Source organism: Corythoichthys intestinalis, chromosome 13 (genome assembly GCF_030265065.1).
Source record: "Corythoichthys intestinalis isolate RoL2023-P3 chromosome 13, ASM3026506v1, whole genome shotgun sequence".
In the NCBI taxonomy this organism is placed as follows: domain Eukaryota; kingdom Metazoa; phylum Chordata; class Actinopteri; order Syngnathiformes; family Syngnathidae; genus Corythoichthys; species Corythoichthys intestinalis.
The window spans coordinates 23,106,667-23,130,901 of record NC_080407.1 but is presented as its reverse complement, the minus strand read 5'-3'; the positions used below and the strand labels follow the sequence as shown (position 1 = coordinate 23,130,901).

The 24,235-nt window shown below is 40.0% G+C and overlaps 1 protein-coding gene across 2 annotated transcripts in view; it reads right to left on the bottom strand.

Annotated features, from left to right (window-relative positions):
* Nucleotides 1–4,410: 4,410 nt before the first annotated feature.
* The window catches only part of LOC130928035 (oocyte zinc finger protein XlCOF22-like), a 37,829-nt gene continuing 18,004 nt past the window's right edge, over nt 4,411–24,235 (bottom strand). For both annotated transcript variants that reach the window (XM_057854228.1, XM_057854227.1), the window contains exons 3-4: nt 15,874–15,984; nt 4,411–9,624 (exon numbers count right to left, since the gene is read on the bottom strand). In XM_057854228.1, the coding sequence (XP_057710211.1) occupies nt 8,051–9,624; nt 15,874–15,984 (1,685 nt within the window). In that variant the 3' untranslated portion in view covers nt 4,411–8,050. The remainder of the gene's footprint in view (nt 9,625–15,873; nt 15,985–24,235) is intronic.

Here is a 24,235-nt window from a genome sequence, read left to right as displayed (position 1 = left end):
GAAGCTGTACTCCTGCCTGCATCCATCTGACAAGGCTTCTCCAAAATATTTATTAAAATAAAAAAAGAAAACCTTGCCTGGGCCCCGGAGAACCTCTTGCAAGTCTGCTGGTTCTGTGCCTGGCCAGAAAGCAGCTGAAAGGTTTGTGTCTGTTTGCATCTGTCTCATCTTGTAGCAGTATAGACAAGTTTCCCGAGCGAAACATGGACAGTGCCATCTTTGACTTATTCTGCCACAGACTTCCAGTTTAGGCAGAACAACATGAAGTGTGGCTGAAGTAAGCGGTGTTAGATAAATTTAAACTGCAAAATCAAACCAGAGCAACCAACAGAATCATCAAAAATGGATTCAGCAAAAAGTAGATGACGCTACTAAACTTTCTGTGCTCTGCGTGGTTGTGTCAACTCTTAAAAGTGCCTACATACAGTACATGGTAGGAAGCTGAATGTTTTGATCAGTGACCAGCTTTTAGAAAAGGACCAGTGTGGATCGAACTCGAACTGAATCTAATGCATCAGTAGATAATAAGTTAATAATGTGGCTCGCTTAAAACATAAAGGATCCAACTAAAATGTTGTTCTTATCACTTCGTTAATCGCTCGTGGACAAAATTCTAAGTCTGTGCATCCTGTGTTCACATGAGGTGGAGATTGATACGCTTGCCACCTTAGTGACCAAAATGAGGTGAAATTACAAACAATATGACATATAGATTATAGTAATGATACAGTGCCTTGCAAAAGTATTCAGCCCCCTTGAATCTTGCAACCTTTCGCCACATTTCAGGCTTCAAACATAAAGATATGAAATTTAATTTTTTTGTCAAGAATCAACAACAAGTGGGACACAATCGTGAAGTGGAACAACATTTATTGGATAATTTAAACTTTTTTAACAAATAAAAAACTGAAAAGTGGGGCATGCAATATTATTCGGCCCCTTTACTTTCAGTGCAGCAAACTCACTCCAGAAGTTCAGTGAGGATCTCTAAATAATCCAATGTTGTACTAAATGACCGATGATGATAAATAGAATCCACCTGTGTGTAATCAAGTCTCCGTATAAATGCACCTGCTCTGTGATAGTCTCAGGGTTCTGTTTAAAGTGCAGAGAGCATTATGAAAACCAAGGAACACACCAGGCAGGTCCGAGATACTGTTGTGGAGCGGTTTAAAGCCGGATTTGGATACAAAAAGATTTCCCAAGCTTTAAACATCTCAAGGAGCACTGTGCAAGCCATCATATTGAAATGGAAGGAGCATCAGACCACTGCAAATCTACCAAGACCCGGCCGTCCTTCCAAACTTTCTTCTCAAACAAGGAGAAAACTGATCAGAGATGCAGCCAAGAGGCCCGTGATCACTCTGGATGAACTGCAGAGATCTACAGCTGAGGTGGGAGACTCTGTCCATAGGACAACAATCAGTCGTACACTGCACAAATCTGGCCTTTATGGAAGAGTGGCAAGAAGAAGGCCATTTCTCAAAGATATCCATAAAAAGTCTCGTTTAAAGTTTGCCACAAGCCACCTGGGAGACACACCAAATATGTGGAAGAAGGTGCTCTAGTCAGATGAAACCAAAATTGAACTTTTTGGCCACAATGCAAAACGAAATGTTTGGCGTAAAAGCAACACAGCTCATCACCCTGAACACACCATCCCCACTGTCAAACATGGTGGTGGCAGCATCATGGTTTGGGCCTGCTTTTCTTCAGCAGGGACAGGGAAGATGGTTAAAATTGACGGGAAGATGGATGCAGCCAAATACAGGAACATTCTGGAAGAAAACCTGTTGGTATCTGCACAAGACCTGAGACTGGGACGGAGATTTATCTTCCAATAGGACAATGATCCAAAACATAAAGCCAAATCTACAATGGAATGGTTAAAAAATAAACGTATCCAGGTGTTAGAATGGCCAAGTCAAAGTCCAGACCTGAATCCAATCGAGAATCAGTGGAAAGAGCTGAAGACTGCTGTTCACAAACACTCTCCATCAGGCCCGGAGTGACTAATCGGGAGCTTCTGGACGATTCCAGAAGGGCCGGCCGGCCAGATGGGCCGGTCCGCGTTTTATTAAAAAAAAAAAAAAAAAAATTACACTGTTATCATTTTTTGTTTGGTATTTATTTATGACAGTGTCACTGAGTATAACTTACATTCTGTTACCGCTGTCCCTGTGGGCCGTCTTAAAAAAAAAAAAAAACAGTATTATTTTTTTTTCCAGACTCATCCTCACGTGTGCAGACGAAAAATACAGCATGCAGCTCCGCCCCCTAATTGTAGTCTGTATTGAGCCAAATTAGCTGCTATCTCGGTGCTCGGATGGATAAAAAGAGCAAGGGTGGCGCTGAAAAATAAGAATTAAAAAGAGAAAAGCACTCGTGAAAGAATCAGCAAAATGCGCGAAAATAGCTAATTTTTTTCATGCAACGACCTTGCTGCCTCAAACTACAGAGGATTACAACGAAAGTGGTAAGGCCAGATGGCGAATAAAATGCAACTTGCACCGTGTGATACGACAATATGTAATTGTGGAAACTTTGGCTTCTTGTAGCACCTCACAAGGGATATGTAGCAGCAAGCATTAGCCATAATGAACACACCACAGGTGCAGAGCTGGAAGGTAGGATTGCCATGTCGTTCAGCGAGTGAACATTAGAATTAATATAATCAATTACGTGGCGTTTTTAAAGTGGAAATGGAAAATGGATAATAGTATCATTAGAAGTTGTTACAATGTGCAATACGTATTCTTTATTTTTCATATTGTTATGTTGCTATGTTTGTTTTATCTGTAAGCACTCATTTTGTTAATATTTGATGTTGCAGAAAAGGTCTTATTTATTCATTTATTTTGGGGCTGCCAAAATTATCGCGTTAACGGGCGGTAATTAATTTTTTTAATGAATCACGTTAAAATATTTGACGCAATTAACGCACATGCCCTGCTCAGACAGATTTAAATGACAGTACAATGACATGCCCACTTGTTAATTGTGCTTTATGGAGTTTTGCCGCCCTCCGCTGGCGTTTGGGTGCGACTGATTTTATAGGCTTCAGCACCCATGAGCATTGTGTAAGTAATTATTGACATCAACAATGGCGGGCTACTAGTTTATTTTTTGATTGAAAATTTTACAAATTTTATTAAAACGAAAACATTAAGAGGGGTTTTAATATAAAATTTCTATAACTTGTACTAACATTTATCTTTTAAGAACTACAAGTCTTTCTATCCATGGATCGCTTTAACAGAATGTTAATAATGTTAATGCCATCTTGTTGATTTATTGTTATAATAAACAAATACAGTCCTTATGTACCTTATGTTGAATGTATATATCCATCTTGTGTCTCATCTTTCCATTCCAACAATAATTTACAGAAAAATATGGCATATTTTATAGATGGTTTGAATTGCGATTAATTACGATTAATTTTTAAGCTGTAATTAACTCGATCAAAAATTTTAATCATTTGACAGGCCTAATTTATTTTTCAAATGTATCATTTAATATAGTTTTTTTTAAAAATCCATTTTTAAATTTGTTCAAAATATGTTGTGTTGCACTTGTTAAAATAAAGCCACCTTGTTAAACAACCATGACCTGCACTGAATTGGAATACACAGAATTACAGTACACGGCTTTAGAGAACACTGAACTTAACACGTGTATGCATAATGACATAATTTTAAATGAGTGGGCCGGTCTGAGGCATGAAATTCCAGGGCCGAAAATGAGTCCCACTCCGGCCCTGCTCTCCATCCAACCTCACTGAGCTCGAGCTGTTTTGCAAGGAAGAATGGGCAAGAATGTCAGTCTCTCGATGTGCAAAACTGATAGAAACATACCCCAAGCGACTTGCAGCTGTAATTGGAGCAAAAGGTGGCGCGACAAAGTATTAACGCAAGGGGGCCGAATAATATTGCACGCCCCACTTTTCAGTTTTTTATTTGTTAAAAAAGTTTAAATTATCTAATAAATTTTGTTCCACTTCACGATTGTGTCCCACTTGTTGTTGATTCTTGACAAAAAATTAAAATTTTATATCTTTATGTTTGAAGCCTGAAATGTGGTGAAAGGTTGCAAGGTTCAAGGGGGCCGAATACTTTTGCAAGGCACTGTATTATGAGCTCATCACCCATGTGGATCCATATAAACACAAGCAATATGTCATTATTTTATTTATTGCAGATATTGGTCACAATAAAACCTTTGTCAAAATGATTCCATTTCTTATTTTATTTATAAAATTTGTGCATGTGCAAAACAGGTCAATAACCCACAATTGATAAAATTATTAGAAAAACATTAACGTATGTGGAGCATAACTTGAACCTTCCATCGTCAGTCACCCACAACTTTAGGCAGCACGTGTAAAAAGTTGAATGCACGTAGTCTCGATATACCTAACAGCGTTTCCACCTGTAAACAATTAACTTGGAACACTTGCATTTTGTGTGACTAGTAGGAGATGAATGTTTCCCATTTCTTTAGCGTTGTATAACTACCGTTTAGCAAAGCTAATGTTGTCTCGGCTGTGACACAAAACAGAATTGTAGTCAAATTGAACATCAATCTTACTCAGACATTACATGTACTGATTAGCAGCAGATGCTCGCACGGAAATGCTGTACAAAATGTGCCGTGAGAATCCCAATGTCGCTGATAAGAGCAGCGCATTTTATGTAGGGTCAAAGAATTTCAGCCATCCGAACTTTGAAATGCACGAAAAAAACAGCATGTGTCAACTAAGCAAACTATCGATGTCAGACAGGACCCCACTCGCCCTATGGACAAGTGGCGGAATAAAGGTAATGAAAACAGCGCCATGCACTGTCAAACGTGTTTTTGCTCGCATTTTACAAAGCTAAACATGCACGTTCAATGAGGTCTTATGAGGAGGACATCCCACTTTTACAAAGGCTTGGAGTTAATGTGGGAGCCGCATAATACCCTTTATTTTGAAATGGTGCTTTTATGTTTATTTCTTTACATTTTACTTCAAAGTAATGGCAATTTTGTTAGTCCAGTTGATGTTAATCAAGCATTAATTGTTAATATAATTAAAGTTAATTGGCTCCAAGTAAAGCTTGTCATAATTTTATCGCATCGGGCGGGTCGGATCTCAAGCTCAATGAGGACCAAGTCACATCTCCAGGTCCACCTCTGAGAACCTGGGCAAAAAAAATATGTGCACCCCTGGTTATAACTAAGCGCTCCCGTCAGGAGGGAAATCAAGTTTCATTTTACAATCGCGACAATGGTGACGCTCAGCTGCCCAAATGTCGGTTTATATTCGGGCCGGTGCCGATTTTGGGTACCCGACGCCTCATCGTGACATCAACTGTATTATGACTGAAGGTTTTTGCACGGGACGGGACCGGAATTTGGGCATCAAATATGGATCTGGCGACTGGATCAACCGAAGCTTTTCCAAATGATGGCTTTTATGAACTCATCCAATGAGTTTACGGCGTCTGAAAGCACCGGGGCTTCCATAATTTGCAAGTGAATCCACCTTTAGAAACTACGATCATTGACAATACGGACACACAATGACGGACAATATGGCGGCACAATACAGCGATCACGTGATTGTGTGACGTTGGTGATTGGGGTCTATATCACATAAAATCAGGATAAAATATGAAAAGTACATTTAAATGTAGTGGACTGAATAAAAACAGGGTATTAATTATGGGCGGTGAGGTGCAAGCACTTTCAAGTTCGAAGCAGAGATGAGATTTTCATCGGCGGGGGCTGATACATGGGCGCTTGAAGCGGAGAATCTGTTTTAGGTTTTCCCCATCCAAAAACAGCCGTTTCCATCCAAATTTCTATGTTATTCCACACAAGGCGTGCACGACGGCCGTACACACGCATGCCGGATAGTTTACGTACGAGGCTACTACAAAGACAAATTTCTATTTCAACTACTGTGCATGTTGGAGCTCAGGTATTGGAATTAAAAGTGCAAATCCCCACAGCTAGACGGCGCAATGACACAAAAACACATTTCAAAACTAAAAGGTCCAATAATCCTCGGTTTAACACCCCCTTTTCACAACACTAAAATAAATTTGAACACATAACCAACAGCGCTATACACGGCGGAAGCTCAACAGCAACAACTAATAATATTATAGCTAAAAAAAAAAATACCCTACTTATTTGAAGACACCACAGATAGATTTCCTTTCTGGACTCCAGCCTAAATCTGCAGCTAACTTTTCCTCAGTGGGCAATATTACAGAACTATCAACATAATCATCTTCATTTTCGACCTTCAATTGAATTTTAGAAAATGTCACTGTTTACGCCTCCTCTGTCAACAGAGAACCTTTCCGTTCCTATAGACCCTACCCACCGACGTCACAAAATCACGTGCTCGCTGTATGGTTCCGCCCCCTTGTCCGTCATTTTGTGTCTGTATTATCAATGGTCTCAATTGATCGAGCAATTTATAATGCATTTCATGGAAGACCCAGTGCTTTCGGATGCCGTAAACTCACTTGATGCGTTGCATAAAAGGCGTTATGTGGAAAAGCTTCAGTTTATCCATTCGCCAGATCCATATTTGATGCCTAAATCAATGTTTTTCGACCCGCTGTCTCCGCCGTATTTGCCTGACATCTGCTAGCTACCCTGATATGTACAACTATCTTGTCCACACAAAATCAGCCTATTCTCACGAAAGTTTGAATAACTTTAAGAGCTTGGAGGCTTATAAATACTTCGTTGCTGGTTGGGGGAAACAGGTCCTCGTCCACGAAAATTCGGCAGGAATCTATCTTGCGCTTGGAAAGGTGAGTTACGAAATTTTCAATTCAAAATCTTTTGTTATCGCTAACATCCACTGTCAAGTCTAATGTATTTCATGTCGTTTGTCAATGGAGTTAGGGCTTTTAATGTTTATATGGTTAAGCGATAGCACTACATACATACGTGTATGTTGTCGGCGATTAGCCTAGCAATGATCTTAATTGTGGTTGTCAGCCCAAAACCCTCTAAATATATATTTAAATGCATCTTACCAGATATAAAATGACTACTACATAATCTGTGGTAATCATTTGGAGCCCAGTTTTCTCGTCGAATTGCAGCAGCCCATCTCGCTCTCTTCTCTCCGGGTCTCTCGGAATCCGGTAGAACTTCAAGTCTCTCCGTCTTCTCCGTCTATCTTCTCTGTTATTGCAACCGACCGCCACACACGCCTTCACCATTTTGATTATTAATGTTAACGAGCAGAAAAACACGTCGTAAATAGGAGGAATGTACGTAGCCGTAACAGGTAAACATGATGTGTTGACGGACAATTGGGCGGCACCAGTCAGGAGGAAGGAGTTGTGACGTCACGTGGGTAGGGTCTATAGCGCCTTATTCAATGTGCCCCTTGTAGCAAGCAAGGTGTCAGGTGATGACCATGTTATTAACAAACAAAAACATTTTCAACATAAATTTAGTCTCTAAAATTAAATACACTAATTTTTGTGCGTTTTATGTGTTAGTGATTATAAATTTTTTAACAAAAATGATACACCAAAACATTTTATTTTTTCCCCAACACCCTTTATGGGGCCCTCATACTCTGTTGTAACATGCCTGTCAATCACGAGTAGGAATGTAAGAGAATTTTTAAAGAATGAAATATACATTAATCCCACCACAGAAAACTAATTTGTTAGCCAGTATTTCTTTTATTATTATTTTGCAACATTGAACAATATATCCTAATTTTCCATATTTATATAATGACATTAATTATCTATGATTTGAATTTTTGGAATTTGGGGTCTGTCGCTTTGAATAATAAATGTGAAAAGTACAGTTTAAGACAGAGAGTATTATATAAAATATGCTACTTAACTTGAGAGAGTTCAATCAGTTGAGGTTTTGGCAATAGGGTGGATGCACATCATACAACGATTGGACAAAGCAAGGTACCAAAAGTGCCAATCCTCAACAGGATTAAAGAAAACTCAACGGAATAGTCGTCCGGCATGCAAAATTTCAAAGTCAGCACAGATGACAGGCAAAACAGTCAATAGCGACTGCTTCCCACACCAACACACACGTGTCTCTTTATCATAGCCTTCTGCGCGAATCTTTGACAACAAACAGAGCAGGAAAAAGGTTTTTCGCCAGTGTGGATTCTTTCGTGACTTTGTAAGTTTGGCTTCCGAGCAAATCTTTGACCACAAACTGAGCAGGGAAAAGGTTTTTCGCCAGTGTGTGACTTTGTGTGTTGTTTTAAGTGTTGCTGCAGAGCGAATCTTTGACCACAAACTGAGCAGGGAAAAGGTTTTTCTCCAGTGTGGATTCTTGTGTGTTGTTTTAAGCGTTGCTGCCGAGCAAATCTTTGACCACAAACTGAGCAGGGAAAAGGTTTTTCTCCAGTGTGGATTCTTGTGTGTTGTTTTAAGCATTCCTTCCGAGCAAATCTTTGATCACAAACTGAGCAGGAAAAAGGTTTTTCGTCAGTGTGGGTTCTTGTGTGATCTTTTAAGTGGTGCTTCCGAGCAAATCTTTGATCACAAACTGAGCAGGAAAAAGGTTTTTCGCCAGTGTGGGTTCTTGTGTGTCGTTTTAAGTGTTGCTTACAAGTGAATCTTTGATCACAAACTGAGCAGGAATTTTTTTTTTCTCCAGTGTGGATTCTTGAGTGAATTATTAGTTCTCCCTTCGAACAGAATCCTTTTCCACAAACTGAGCAGGAAAAAGGTTTTTCTCCAGTGTGGATACTTGTGTGTCGTTTTAAGCATCGCTTCCGAGCAAATCTTTGATCACAAACTGAGCAGGAAAAAGGTTTTTCGCCAGTGTGGGTTCTTGTGTGATCTTTTAAGTGGTGCTTCCGAGCAAATCTTTGATCACAAACTAAGCAGGAAAAACGTTTTCCTCCAGTGTGGGTTCTTGTGTGACTTATTAGATTTCTCTTTGAAGTGAATCCTTTTCCACAAACTGAGCAGGAAAAAAGTTTTTCGCCAGTGTGGGTTCTTGTGTGTCGATTTAAGGTACTCTGAAAACTGAATCTTTGATCACAAACTGAGCAGGAAAAAGGTTTTTCTCCAGTGTGTGTTCTTGTGTGAATTATTAGTGCGCTCTTTGAAGAGAATCCTTTTCCACAAACTGAGCAGGAAAAAGGTTTTTCGCCAGTGTGGCTCCTCATATACCTACGACAACTTTGCTTAGTAGCAAAGGTTTTCCCACATTGAGAGCATTTGCAGAGTTTGTCGTCACCGTGAGATGTCTTATGACCATCATCTTTGTAAGGTAAGTGTGACTTGGCGCCATCTCTGTCTGATGGAGCAATGTCTGCTTGCAATCCTTCTGTTGAACTGCTGTTACTCCTCTCGCTTGGAGGCTCCGCCCCTCTGCTGGCCTCACTCGGACCAACTTCACTCTTCAAGGGCTCACCAGTCAACCTGGTGATATGCACCTCGTTTACCTCCTCTTTACCATATGGTAGCTCCTCCTCCTCCTCCTTTTTGAATGGAAGGTGCTCTTCTCTCTCCTTCTGTTGACAGGGCTCAGGCTCCTCCTCTTTGATTTGGGGGCGCTCCACATCCTCTTTAATGCCAGGAGATTCTGGCTCGGCATCAAGATATTTTCTGAATCCTGCAAGACACAAGAAAACCACAGATCTATTTATTGACCACCACCGTGTCATCGGCCAGTCTTTTCTTTGTGCAAACCTGGAGAAAATGAGTACAGTGACCGAAAATTCGGCGCCGAAAATTATCGGCCAGAAATAGCTAAGATGCAATTTCGGTTGAAATGTTTTGAATAGGGCAGTCAAACGATTAAAATTTTTAATCGAGTTAATTACAGCTTATAAATTAATTAATCGTAATTAATCACAATCAATCACAATTCAAACCAGCTATAAAATATGCCACATTTTTCTGTAAATTATATATATATATTCTGTAAAATAAATTGTTGGAATGGAAAGATAAGACACAAGATGGATATATACATTCAAGATACGGTACATAAGGACTGTAGTGGGCATTTCACTCTACTGTCATTTAAATCTATGCTGTCCTCACTCCGAAGCGTCTACTTTTTCCAAAGCTAGACAGCTAGTGAACGACGCCTTAATAATCAGACTTCTTCCTTTTTCATCTGATTTATTAATAAAATGGCCTCAAACCATTGTCCTCTTTAGACCGTCGTAAAACTACAAAAAAAAGTACACAAGCATTGCATTAGCTACAACGTTAGCTTAGCACGCTAAAAAGGTTCACTAAACAAACAAAACGCGTCTCATACAAAAAATATAACATTTCGCTTACTAACATAATTTGTACATTCTTTACAACAACCATACTTACGGACAAATCTTGTCCAAGGATCTTATAAGCACAACATTACAACGTAGGCGTCAGCCCGAGACGTCGTGCAGCCATATTGAACTGGCAAGAAAACAATGAACCATGTCGTAAAGCGACCACAAGAGTTCGCTGTTAGACAGCACAAAAAGCCTTGCTGTAAAACTTACCAAAAGGCAGAATACTGTCTGAGCGGGACATGTGCGTTAATTGCGTCAAATATTTTAACGTGATTAATTTAAAAAATTAATTACCGCGCGTTAACGCGATAATTTTGACAGCCCTAGTTTTGAAGACCAAAAGTTTACCAATGAATCGTGTGAAGAACCTTAGTCCAATTGTGATGATATCATTAAAACACAGTGAGAAGCAACATGCTAACTGACGCCATCTTGCAAAAACGGCTGGCTCACAGCCAGCATGTCCGCGGTTTGGAAGTACTTTCAGGTATCAAACAGTGTTGTTTTCGTCAACGATGAGGACAACAAACATTTTTTTCATGATGATGACATGATGACGAGCTAAAACGTCTTTGATGACTTTAACGTGACGAAAAGATCACAAATTTACGCCTGACGAGACGACAACATGAAACTGTGCCATCGTACCCGTCATATGTTCACAATGCGTGACATTTGACAGTTGTGCACGTAGATTTTTGTTTTTTTTTATCACGCACCACACCCTTTAACCTGCATTTCGATTGTCTAATAATACATAGTGTAAAGACGTGTTGCTGTTCCCCGTAGGTTTGAAAATGACAGCAAATCTTAATTGACCTACTGTATTGAAGGTTGAAATTGAAGGTTAAAACACTCAACAGGCCAGTTACAGACTCTTCACATTAGTCTTTTTCATGGTCGAACCAATATGTGTTGAATTTCAACATGCTTACTACTGCATTCAGATACTCTTGTCGGGTATATAATAGTGAATGTTTTAATTGGAATTGGAAATGCATCTCTCTCCCACCATCCAGATCACTGAGGTCAAAATGCCTAAAGAGAACAAGAACAACAACAGGATACAGTCATCCAGTATTGCCACGGTGTCCAAATCCAAGCCAGACTCGTTGGAACAATCTGCCAAAGAAAATATGCTTGCTCTTTGGATTGGGCGTACCGGGCTACCTGCTTCCACAGGTGAGTTACTGCAGTGCAATTCAATTTGGACTTGCTTTGAGAGGGCCAGGCATTGGTTTTTATTTTTTAATTTTATTATTATTATTTGTGTTGTTTTACAGTTGTAATGTCATGACATTTACTGACTATTATTGTTGCTCTTCTTGTAGAATTGGTGTATATATATTGAGAATTATTATTGATGAGCCAACTCTGTTGTTGTAGTTGGTTGTTTACTATTTTAGTTGTTGTTTTTGTCTTGTTTTTATTTCTTTCCTGTCTCTTCATTGTGTGGACCTAAAAGTCAAAGGACAGGAGTATCCCACGAAATGAGACTGCTGGACGATGAGACTGGACGATGAGATGAGGCTGGACTTCTCCCCGCTCCCTTTCGAGAGCAAAGAATTATTCTGAGTTACATTGTATTTCTGTTTCTTTGTGCATGCTTGAAATAAAAACTAAACATCATCAAAAGGATATTTCGATTCTTGGTGAGAGCATATCGATAACCTTTTGGGCTACAAAGTATCACAGTATATCGCCATTTTGATATATTTTCACGAGAGGTGGGATTCTTTGGGCACCTCACCATTCCATTACGATTCAGAGGCTACGATTCAATTATAAATCGATTATTCATGCACAACGCCTCCTGTCACCCCAAGTATTTACGGCTTTTAATGTTTTGTACATTAGTTACAAAAATAGTACAAAAATCCTCTTAGGTTTAAATAAACTACTATTTCAATATCAAGTTAGTTAATCAAGTTAATTACAGTGCCTTGCAAAAGTATTCGGCTCCCTTGAACCTTGCAACCTTTCGCCACATTTCAGGCTTCAAACATAAAGATATAAAATTTTAATTTTTTGTCAAGAATCAACAACAAGTGGGACACAATCGTGAAGTGGAACAAAATTTATTGGATAATTTAAACTTTTTTAACAAGTAAAAAACTGAAAAGTGGGGCGTGCAATATTATTCGGCCCCCTTGCGTTAATACTTTGTAGCGCCACCTTTTGCTCCAATTACAGCTGCAAGTCGCTTGGGGTATGTTTCTATCAGTTTTGCACATCGAGAGACTGACAATCTTGCCCATTCTTCCTTGCAAAACAGCTCGAGCTCAGTGAGGTTGGATGGAGAGTGTTTGTGAACAGCAGTCTTCAGCTCTTTCCACAGATTTCTCGATTGGATTCAGGTCTGGACTTTGACTTGGCCATTCTAACACCTGGATACGTTTATTTTTGAACCATTCCATTGTAGATTTGGCTTTATGTTTTGGATCATTGTCCTGTTGAAAGATAAATCTCCGTCCCAGTCTCAGGTCTTGTGCAGATACCAACAGGTTACCTTCCAGAATGTTCCTGTATTTGGCTGCATCCATCTTCCCGTCAATTTTATTCATCTTCCCTGTCCCTGCTGAAGAAAAGCAGGCCCAAACCATGATGCTGCCACCACCATGTTTGACAGTGGGGATGGTGTGTTCAGGGTGATGAGCTGTGTTGCTTTTACGCCAAACATATCGTTTTGCATTGTGGCCAAAAAGTTCAATTTTGGTTTCATCTGACCAGAGCACCTTCTTCCACATGTTTGGTGTGTCTCCCAGGTGGCTTGTGGCAAACTTTAAACGAGACTTTTTATGGATATCTTTGAGAAATGGCTTTCTTCTTGCCACTCTTCCATAAAGGCCAGATTTGTGCAGTGTATGACTGATTGTTGTCCTATGGACAGACTCTCCCACCTCAGCTGTACATCTCTGCAGTTCATCCTGAGTGATCATGGGCCTCTTGGCTGCATCTCTGATCAGTTTTCTCCTTGTTTGAGAAGAAAGTTTGGAAGGACGGCCGGGTCTTGGTAGATTTGCAGTGGTCTGATGCTCCTTCCATTTCAATATGATGGCTTGCACAGTGCTCCTTGAGATGTTTAAAGCTTGGGAAATCTTTTTGTATCCAAATCCGGCTTTAAACTTCTCCACAACAGTATCTCGGACCTGCCTGGTGTGTTCCTTGGTTTTCATAATGCTCTCTGCACTTTAAACAGAACCCTGAGACTATCACAGAGCAGGTGCATTTATACGGAGACTTGATTACACACAGGTGGATTCTATTTATCATCATCGGTCATTTAGGACAACATTGGATCATTCAGAGATCCTCACTGAACTTCTGGAGTGAGTTTGCTGCACTGAAAGTAAAGGGGCTGAATAATACTGCACGCCCCACTTTTCAGTTTTTTATTTGTTAAAAAAGTTTAAATTATCCAATAAATGTTGTTCCACTTCACGATTGTGTCCCACTTGTTGTTGATTCTTGACAAAAAAATTAAATTTCATATCTTTATGTTTGAAGCCTGAAATGTGGCGAAAGGTTGCAAGATTCAAGGGGGCCGAATACTTTTGCAAGGCAATGTAGGTTCGCTACAACAGAGCCTTCCTGAAAGGTCTACTGCTTTAAGATGGCGGCTGTTTACTAACGCCGGCGAGTCTGTCATTTCACATCTAGTTCTATAAACATGTGATATCATTATGTGGGCGTAGTTTGTAGCAACGTGGGCGAACTTTGCAGCAACTGGCTGTTGTCTGTAGCGTCTTTTGGCAGTTTTTTATCTAGCTGCATGAGTTGCGATGGATGTTTACCCTGGGTCCGTTCCTCATTGCGTCCCGAAGACGGCGCGGTTTTTTTTTTTTTTTTTTAGTTCTGCTTTACTTTGCATATTTCAATAATCGGAATACAGACGTTTGTAAATCGTTCTTGAATCTTCAGCGGCAGAATCGCAAATATTCTAAGAATCGGAAATATCCCACACCTTTGTCACACCCCTATGAGTAAATGTTCCCTTTGATTTGGTGTTGGAGTGACCAGATGTTTGCCGTCAGTGTGTCTGACTTAGCATTACGCATTTGTTTGTGCAACTCAGTGTTTCTGTTCTACACTTGTAATTGCGCGTAATATACACTCACTGGCCACTTTATTAGGGACACCATGCTAGTAACGGGTTGGACCCCCTTTTGCCTTCAGAACTGCCTCAATTCTTCGTGGCATGGATTCAACAAGGTGCTGGAAGCATTCCTCAGAGAGTTTGGTCCATATTGACATGATGGCATCACACAGTTGGTGATTTGAGTGACTTTGAACGTGGCATGGTTGTTGGTGCCAGAAGGGCTGGTCCGAGTATTTCAGAAACTGCTGATCTACTGGGATTTTCACACACAACCGTCTCTAGGGTTTTCAGAGAATGGTCCGGAAAAAAAAAAAAAAATATCCAGTGAGCGGCAGTTCCGTTGGCGGAAATGCCTTGTTGATGCCAGAGGTCAGAGGAGAATGGCCAGACTGATTCGAGCTGATAGAAAGGCAACCGTGACTCAAATAACCACCCGTTACAACCAAGGTAGGCAGAAGAGAATCTCTCAACGCACAGTACGTCAAACTTTGAGGCAGATGGGCTACAGCAGCAGAAGACCACGCCGGGTGCCACTCCTTTCAGCTAAGAACAGGAAACTGAGGCTACTATTTGCACAAGCTCATCGAAATTGGACAATAGAAGAAAGGAAAAACGTTGCCTGGTCTGATGAGTCTCGATTTTTGCTGCGACATTCGGATGGTAGGGTCAGAATTTGGCGTCAATTACATGAAAGCATGGATCCATCCTGCCTTGTATCAACGGTTCAGGCTGGTGGTGGTGGTGTAGGGAATATTTTCTTGGCACTCTTTGGGCCCCTTGGTACCAATTGAGCATCGTTGGAACGCCACAGCCTACCTGAGTATTGTGTCTGACCATGTCCATCCCTTTATGACCACAATGTACCCAACTTCTGATGGCTACTTTCAGCAGGATAATGCGCCATGTCATAAAGCTGGAATCATCTCAGACTGGTTTCTTGAACATGACAATGAGTTCACTGTACTCAAATGGCCTTCACAGTCACCAGATCTCAATCCAATAGAGCATCTTTGGGATGTGGTGGAACGGGAGATTTGCATCATGGATGTGCAGCCGACAAATCTGCACCAACTGTGTGATGCCATCACGTCAATATGGACCAAACTCTCTGAGGAATGCTTCCAGCACCTTGCTGAATCTATGCCACGAAGAATTGAGGCAGTTCTGAAGGCAAAAGGGGGTCCAACCCGTTACTAGCATGAGGTACCTAATAAAGTGGCCGGTGAGTGTATACAGTATGCAATTACTTCAAACAAAGCAAATTTGTTCACAAAGGAAGAAATCTTTCAATCTGCAAACAATAGTCAAGTCGATGCCGTGGCGCAAACCTTACGTCGGTTCCCAAGTCCATTGTATAGCTACTAAGAGAGAAAATCCACTATATTAGACTGAAAGACACTTTTGTACTGATGAGAAGGTATCATATTTGATTTCTGCTTCATCTAAAGAAATAAAAAACAATACTTGGGATGACCTTTAATGTGAACTGACTCTTCCTCCTTAATGCATGGCGACTCTTCCTCCTCCCCCTTGACACATGCAGACTCCTGGTGCTCAAGACGATGGGCATGGCTGACATGTAGATCTGAAAGACCACAAACAAATCTTATTTCTTCATTTGCAAACTTGTTCAAACTTGATAAACTCAAACCTCGTCCATTGAGTTTGATAAGCCAATGACACATAAAATTATTTTATGCAGTTACAATGGGAACGAGAGTGCAAGAATGAAATAAATGTTGAAATAAATGAAAAAATATTGAAATACAAATTGAAATCAATGAATAAATTTTAAAACAAATGACTAATCTGACTAGTGATTTGTGTATGTTGTCCTCTAGTGGTTGGCTGCCATTACACTAAACCACTCCAACGTCAGTCAATGAAGTCACCGCCACACCATACTAAAAGCCGCCACGTCTTGCAAGTGAGATGGTTGTTTTTTCTAGATAAGATACATTAATTAATCATTTTTAATTTGTAACATTGAACATAACGTCTGTCTGAATATATTTAGCTCATTATTTATGCACTATTTGCCGGAAGTTGTCTGAAATCACATCAAATACAAATGCTTTTTTCCTGCTCAGTTTATGGCGTGTCTTTAACCCGAATCGTCGCGTGCCAGCAAAGCATATGTTCGTTGCCGACATCACTGGTTGTAATTTCACACTAGTATTTTGGGAAGATAAAAGTTGTCAATGTATGAGGGTCCATTAACTCATTCACTCCCAGCCATTTTCACCAGAGCAAGGCCGTTCACTCCCGGATGTTTTACTGAATATTGACTGATTTTGCAAGGCCCACAGAAAATTCTGTTCTATTGCTATATAAACATGGACCCCACCAAAAGAAAGATTAGACTCTCTTCTTTCAGCAGAAAAAAGTAAGTTCATATCCTTTTCCATTCTTTAGAAATCAGCAATAGAAAATAGCTTAGTTTGAGCAATTTTCCAATTTCTGATGAAAAACTGAGAAAATTAGCTTTTTGTAAACGCATAAATTTCAAACATAACTTTGACTTTAACAGCTATATTTTGCATTAGTTACATCCCAAACATCTGAATAATGTTTTCCTTTTACAACATATCAAAGAACCAGGCATGAAAATGGGTCAGGGGTTAAAAAGGTGAGAAAGGTGTGGAGGAAATATGTTCCGGCGTTCTGCCAAAATGTCCGCCGTCGGCAAAGCGTCCTACATGTGGCGAATTTGAATTTTTCACATAAGGCTTAATATTCGAGTTAACGGGGGTTTAATTAGTTGAAGGAGTTGATTTCAACCACCATTGACTCACGCTAGCTTAGCCACTCCGGAGCCCTGAAACTAACAAATAACTGTCAAACTGCACAGAATTTGTTCAAATCAACTCCAACGACTAATTAAACCCTGGCTAACTCAAAGATTAAGCCTAATGTAAAAAAACAGGCATGAAAATGGGTCAGGGGTTAAAAGGGTGTGAAGGAAATATGTTCCAGTACACTGTATTGTACACCCCAACAAAATATTGAGCTCTGTCGACCCACACTGTGTTTCAGCAGGGCCATGCAGAGACCGGTGGAGGGGTGGGTGCTCGTAGCAAAAGGGGCACATGAACAAGTATTTAATACACCTTAAAACAACATAACTTCAATTTTAACCAGCTTTAGATAATAATTGGCTGCGACTGTGACATACTTTAATTGGGAGGGGGCAACAGTGTATAGAAATCAAAACTGTCATCAACACTTTCTGGCTGTGACTCAGTCAGTGCCTCTTTTCTTCCTTCAACCTCTACATCAAAACTTCCTTCCTCAACTTGTTCATCTGAGAACAAACCACATCAGATGGTCACTGAGCCACCAACAGCACAGTTTTCTTAAAACTATTATTTCATTATTATCCATACTTAACAACTCTAGCACCTAATGATTAATAAAGCAATGACATAAAAATCTTATAGAAAAATAACATTGTAATTGTGTTTATAATTGGATTTAATACCCGACTATCCTTGCAAACTTGTTCTTACCAGGTCTGCTATTCACCCAGCTGATGAGGTATCCACTGCCTTTAGCAGCCTCATCTAACTCCTTTTTTTAATCCCTCAATCTCCCTTCCCTACGACGCATGTCTATGTAATGAAATATAAATATTTAAAAAAACAGACAGACTCCCCGGTGGCTTTTAGTTTTAAAGCTTTCTTAATTTCTTTCTCACTCAGTAACAATGGAGTTAGATTTGTGTTTTTATTATTCAATCAAAAAACAAAGTTACTTCTATCAAAAACAATGTTGCTTCAATCAAAATACAGTATATACTTTTAATCCCAAAAAGTAGCTTCAATAAAAAAAATGTTTTTGATTGCAATAATAAATTTGAGACAAAAAAAGCATTTGAAAACTATTTTTCTTGATTGAAACAAATTTTTCCATTTAAGTAATGTTTTGCGTTTGGGCCACATTTTGGCTAGGACATTTGTGTCTTTATTATTCAATCAAATAAGTTGCTTCAAACAAAAAAATATATATAAAAAGAAAAACTGCACATGTGCCAATCACCGTTTACCAAAGCCTGAGAGGGTTTGAGTAGACTCACTATGAAGCTTTTAATCAAGCCAAGCATTTTCTAACTACTTTATTCTTGTTTAAAAATAACTCTGTGGGGCAGTAACATGTTTAAAACTTATCATAATTCTTACATTTTCAAGTGCTTGAAAACAATTTATAAATGATACTTTGGTGAAAAAAGTGAAAAAACATGTCTTATTTTTATATATGTATATTTTTTCCAATGTAAAATCTGAATAAATGCATTGAACACGCACAAAAAAAAAAAGGGGGGGGGGGGGGGTTGGGGCGCTATTTCGCGGTTTTCACTTATTGCGGCGGGTCCTGGTCCCCATTAACCGCGAAAAACGAGGGATCCCTGTATTTCTGAAAAGCTTTAAGAAGCAGGACTCATTCCCACCACTCGTCGGGCCGCTGTTGTGCCGACACCGGCCGTCAGCTCAAATCCAAGCCGAAAATAACGCGTCTCCGGCGGACGACGGGAGCGATGTGAGGCGCCCCCTCCATCCGAGAGAATGCCGCTTAATTTGACTCAACAGTGCGTTTCTTCGTTTATATTCCCGCTAAATACACAAGCTTGTCGCCAATTTAACGGGAGCTATTTTTTTTCATGGGAGATTTGGCTAGCTCTGGCAGTGTTCAACGCAAGCTGCAACGAATGGCAGTAACTTTTTTATATCGCAAAACGTGAAAACGATTGAAACCATTACTCACCAAATTCAATCTGCTGGCAAATACAGGCAAGTGTGTATGCTGCGCTCTGGTCTGCCCCGGTGTGGATAAGGCCTGCTTTTTGTTTTCGCAGCTATGCAATGCCACCCAAAGGCTCTCCGAGCACTCCATGTACAGTAAGGAGTGCGCGCGTTTGGAATAATGGAAGGCACCTCGGGCCGATGATTGGTTCTCGTCAGCGAAGCATCTAGAAGGATTTGCTGACTGTCCAAGTGTGACATTTTTTAAAGAACCGATTTCATAAGTGCTCAGTTTACGTACTAAGTTAATCACATGATGATAATAATAATGTAACGTTGATAATAGTCAACCGTTTTATCAGATTGAAATTCTTTATTTGTGGAAACTTATTGAACAACACGACTGCTATCTGCCGCAGCCAACGCACATATCTCCCCCGCCAGAACAAACGTAAACACGGAAGGCACGTCCCTCGCTCTCCCGCACCTCCCTCACCCCTCTACGTCATGCGGTTCATTCAGGAACACATGCTAACACCCTCGCCACATTATAACTCGATTCATTACAATAATAATAATTAAATAAAACCTCCCGACTCCCCCCCCCCCCCCCCCCCTCCTCCCAGAAAGAATTTCTCCTCGGATCTACGCAATTCACGTAGGTCGCCATTTTTGACTTCAAAACGGCGAATTTCGCCGAAAGGTGAGAGATTTTCATGCCTGAAGAACAAGACAAATAGAGCTTTTGATAGCAAAGCAACAATTTATTTACACAGTACTACTGAGAGATGACGCTGGTGTCGCCGAGATGACGCCGTTGTCGCCGCGTCAGCCGTGTAAACTTTTCCCTCATCTTTGTCTCACAAAGATGGATTATTTTTTAGTCTCTGCAGGGTCTGGATGACGAGCCCGCTGCATGGTGGTCCCAGTCGACAGCCCTAATCGTAACCCACTTTTTGAGTCCATCAGATCTCTTGAGTGGTAGATCGGAGCACAGTTGACTTGTCTTTGTTGATTTACTGCTGTTTTCTCTGCTATAATAATAACCAACACGGCCCCGTGTTCAATACAAAACCCTCCTACCACAACAAAACAAGTAGGAACTAATATTCACATAGGAACTGAAGCTATACAACATAAAATATACAATATAAATGAATACTACATCACATTTATAAAATATAAACACATAATAAAATAAATAACCCATTTAAATAAAATAAATTGAAATGAGCTAAAACACCTGTAATTAAATAATAAGAATAATACACAGATCCTGCTTACACAATTAAATTTATTAATTTCTGTGTGGCGCTTTAACTTGAGAAAATCCACCAATAAAGCTTTTGAAAACCGTTCATAAGAAAAAACAAATGATTCATTGAGGCATTTCATTTGTAAAATACATGTTAAAATCTTTGTCTTTGGGATTGCTTTTCTCTTTAGCAAAGGACTTCTTTTTTCTTTCTTTCAGAAAGAAAGCTTACCAGTACGCGGGGTCTGAAAGGCAAATTGTTGTTGGATTATCTTTAAATAATACCCACTACTTTTTGAGCAGAATTCTAGCTTTGTATAGACTACTGTTCCTATTGTTGAAAGCACAAAAGTGTGTAATAAACAACTAGCACATTTATATTTTGCATTTTGTTTTCTTACTGTACCGAAAATGAACCGAACCGTGACCTCAAAACCAAGGTACGTACCGAACTGAGATTTTTGTGTACCGTAACACCACTAATATGTACTCATCACTGTAAGTTGCAATGTATATTATTTGTGAGATGTTAAAATATTAATTAAAAAAAAAAAGAAAAAAGGACAACATCACAGTATGCATGACACCTTTCACGACTGGAGCAAGTGTGAAAGTTAACAAACTGAAGCATCCGTTTGTGTAAATTGTAGTTCATGTGAAACATATTGTTTACTTTACTAGCTTTACTGTTGGTGTATAAAGAGAACCTTCGTCAATAATTAAAGATGCATTACTGCAAATTTACTTTTGTATTTTGTTGCACTGTCTTAACTCTGGCTTCCATTGACGGCGCGAGACACCCAATCCACTTGGACTGGAAGAATCAACAGAAAGTGAGTCGAAAATGCCCCAAAATTAACAACAAATGACCTAAAATGCCCCCAAATTAAACTCATTAGTTGCCATTGACGGCCATTGACAACTGATCCGTTTGAAGTGGGAGGGATGGCAGCGAATGAATATTGGTTATCACTCCCAGTTCAAATGGATCCGACGTCTACCAGTGATGAACTCACAGAAGGATGAAAAGCGCTTGTTCTTCATGTTTATTAGTTGTTTTGTAGCACAATTTCCCAACCAATGTATCTATAATCTTTGTATCGCCATATCGTGAGATCATCATTATCGTGAGCTTTGCATCATCAATCGTATTGTTTAATGCAGTGGTCTCAAACCGGTCCTCAAAGGGCCGCAGGGGGTACTGGATTTCATTCCAACCAAACGAGACAAATACCTTTTCACCAATCTGGTTTCTTACAAGTGTAATCAGTTGATTGCAATCAGGTGCTGCTTATGTTAGTAGAAACCTCATTGGTTGAACTGTTTGTGCTGGATCTGTTGGAACAAAAACCAGGACCCACTGCGGCCCTTTGTGGAGTCGGTTTGAGACCGCTGGTTTAATGAGTTACCAAGAGGTTCCCACCCTATTCATTATGTGAATTTTTCAACAAGAATAACAAAGAAAAAATGCTTGTCTTTATTCAAGGCTCCTGTGAGTGACTGACAACAGCCTCTCACTTGAATGAGTTGCCACAGACGGGTGACTGACACATTTAAAGCCTTCGATCGAAGAGCTACCAAGCCTTCTCTCGCTAAGTCAAAGCTACAAACCAAACCAAACCAAACCCATACCAGCAACTAGCAAAAGTTGAGTTGTTTCACTGCCTGCAGCCATCATGTAATACAGCTGACACACTGAGCAACAACTGGGGGGGGTGAAACCTACTTGCAGCTGCGATGGATTTCTACCTCCATTTTTGGGATACAAAGAATAGTTAATACCGGAAGAACGGTATGACGGAAAATTTGAGTGATTTTGAAACCGTGTCGTAACCGGTAACCTACACATTTTTATATGCTGCAATGTTTGGAAAACTATGGAAGCGGACAATACAGACGAGGCATTTCTACGCCTCGTTTTATACATGGGAGCATTTGTAAACATTACACTTGAATACTTCCTGAGTACAAAACACACAATCGCTGGAATATAGGCTACACAACGACAAAGACTGCAAGAAAAAATGCTGGGCGACGGTGTTCCTCTTCAAGGTGTAGTTGTTGATTTTATTTGTTTCCCCGATTTAAATAAAACCTTCCCCTGCTCCAAAATTGCCCAATTACCTCCCCTTTGTTGATTTTAATAAATTTTCTGTTGCAAAACGTGACTTGAAGTGTTTATTATTTAAAGTGCCTGTGACACGAAAAAGCATGTTTATTTCATAATACACGTGGTATTTTATGCCTCTGAATGATATGGGCCACTTGGATGTGTGTGGAAGCGATCGCTATTTTTATTTAGTTTTTTGAATCCCGAGCCATGAAAATGAGTGACTTCCGGCTTCGGTCTTGCATTGAGGAGGAGGGCGCTGTGACGTGTACGGTAGAAGACGTCCTCTTCACGCTACAGTGTACTGTTGTGTATGAGGACGAAGGATTCAGCTGATTTTGCGGATTAATACATTTATTTTTCGCATCACGCCAGCCAAACGGCTGCAGAAAAAATCATTCTGTATGAGGGAGAGGCGTATGCGCCTTTTTGGAGTTTCAAAAGGTTCCCATTCACCGTGGATATTTACTGTGGGACCATTGGACTTACGAGGAAGTGAGTAAACATCTTGTTTTGTATTATGTCAAATACGAATACAGCGATTACAAAGTAAACACTACAAACTGTCTTTAAATGAAGGACTACTTACGTTTGATCATTGATAGGCATGTAAAAAGCTCTCCTAATGCTCATTAGCAGCAGCACGTTAGCTGCACAAGAACTCCAGCCACCCTCCTCCGGGGAATGAACTGTAAATTGCTCTCCGCCGGTGTTGTGCGGGGCGGCTATTTTTCGGCACAACACCGGATCGTCATGTCAAATAATCCAGGATAGTTATGTGTGATTTTCCGCTTCGAAGACTTTGAAACATCACTCGGTTCGGGTTAGCATGTCGGCTAGCTGTTGCGCCTTCTGGTTTGTTTACATTCTCCGAAGCCGGGGAAGGGAAATGACATATGTCCAATTTAGGTGTCATAAAATATCGTTCGGGAGGTGCGACAGTAAAGGTGAAGTCGACAGTTTTGACCATTATGGAATTTTGCCATGTCGTCCTGAATAAATGCATTTTTATTATTTCATATTCCATTCAGCACAAGACTGTTATTTGTCATGACCATGCCATTTATTTAGCAATTGGGGAAAATACTTGGATAAAAAGAATATCCTGTAAAAATATTGAAGTAAAGAGACAGAAACAATGACATTTTGCCGCTCTCTTCGTCGCGTTTTCCTCGTTGTGAATAGTTCCCCCTCGACGGGCTGACTGGTCCTTCTCAAGCCATTTATATAGCTATTGGGGAAAATACTTGGATAAAAAGAATATCCTGTAAAAATATTGAAGTAAAGAGACAGAAACAATGACATTTTGCCGCTCACTTCGTCGCGTTTTCCTCGTTGTGAATAGTTCCCCCTCGACGGGCTGACTGGTCCTTCTCAAGCCATTTTATATAGCTATTGGGGAAAAATACTTGGATAAAAAGAATATCCTGTAAAAATATTGGTGTAGAGAGACTGAAACAATGACATTTTGCGGCTCTCTTCATCGCGTTTTCCTCATTCTGAATAATTCCCCCTCAATGGGCTGAATAGTAAAACCGATGAGCCCAGTCTACCGCTGACGTCATCCACCTGTTGGGGACGCTAAAGCCCTATAATGGTAGGCGTGGCTAACCGGCAGATTAAAAGACTAATTTCTCGTCATCTGTGCTTTGCTAAATTGTTGTATATAGTCGAATCGTCTCAAAATATGATTCTAATTCACATAATAATGCCATTTAAGACTTTTTTTCTC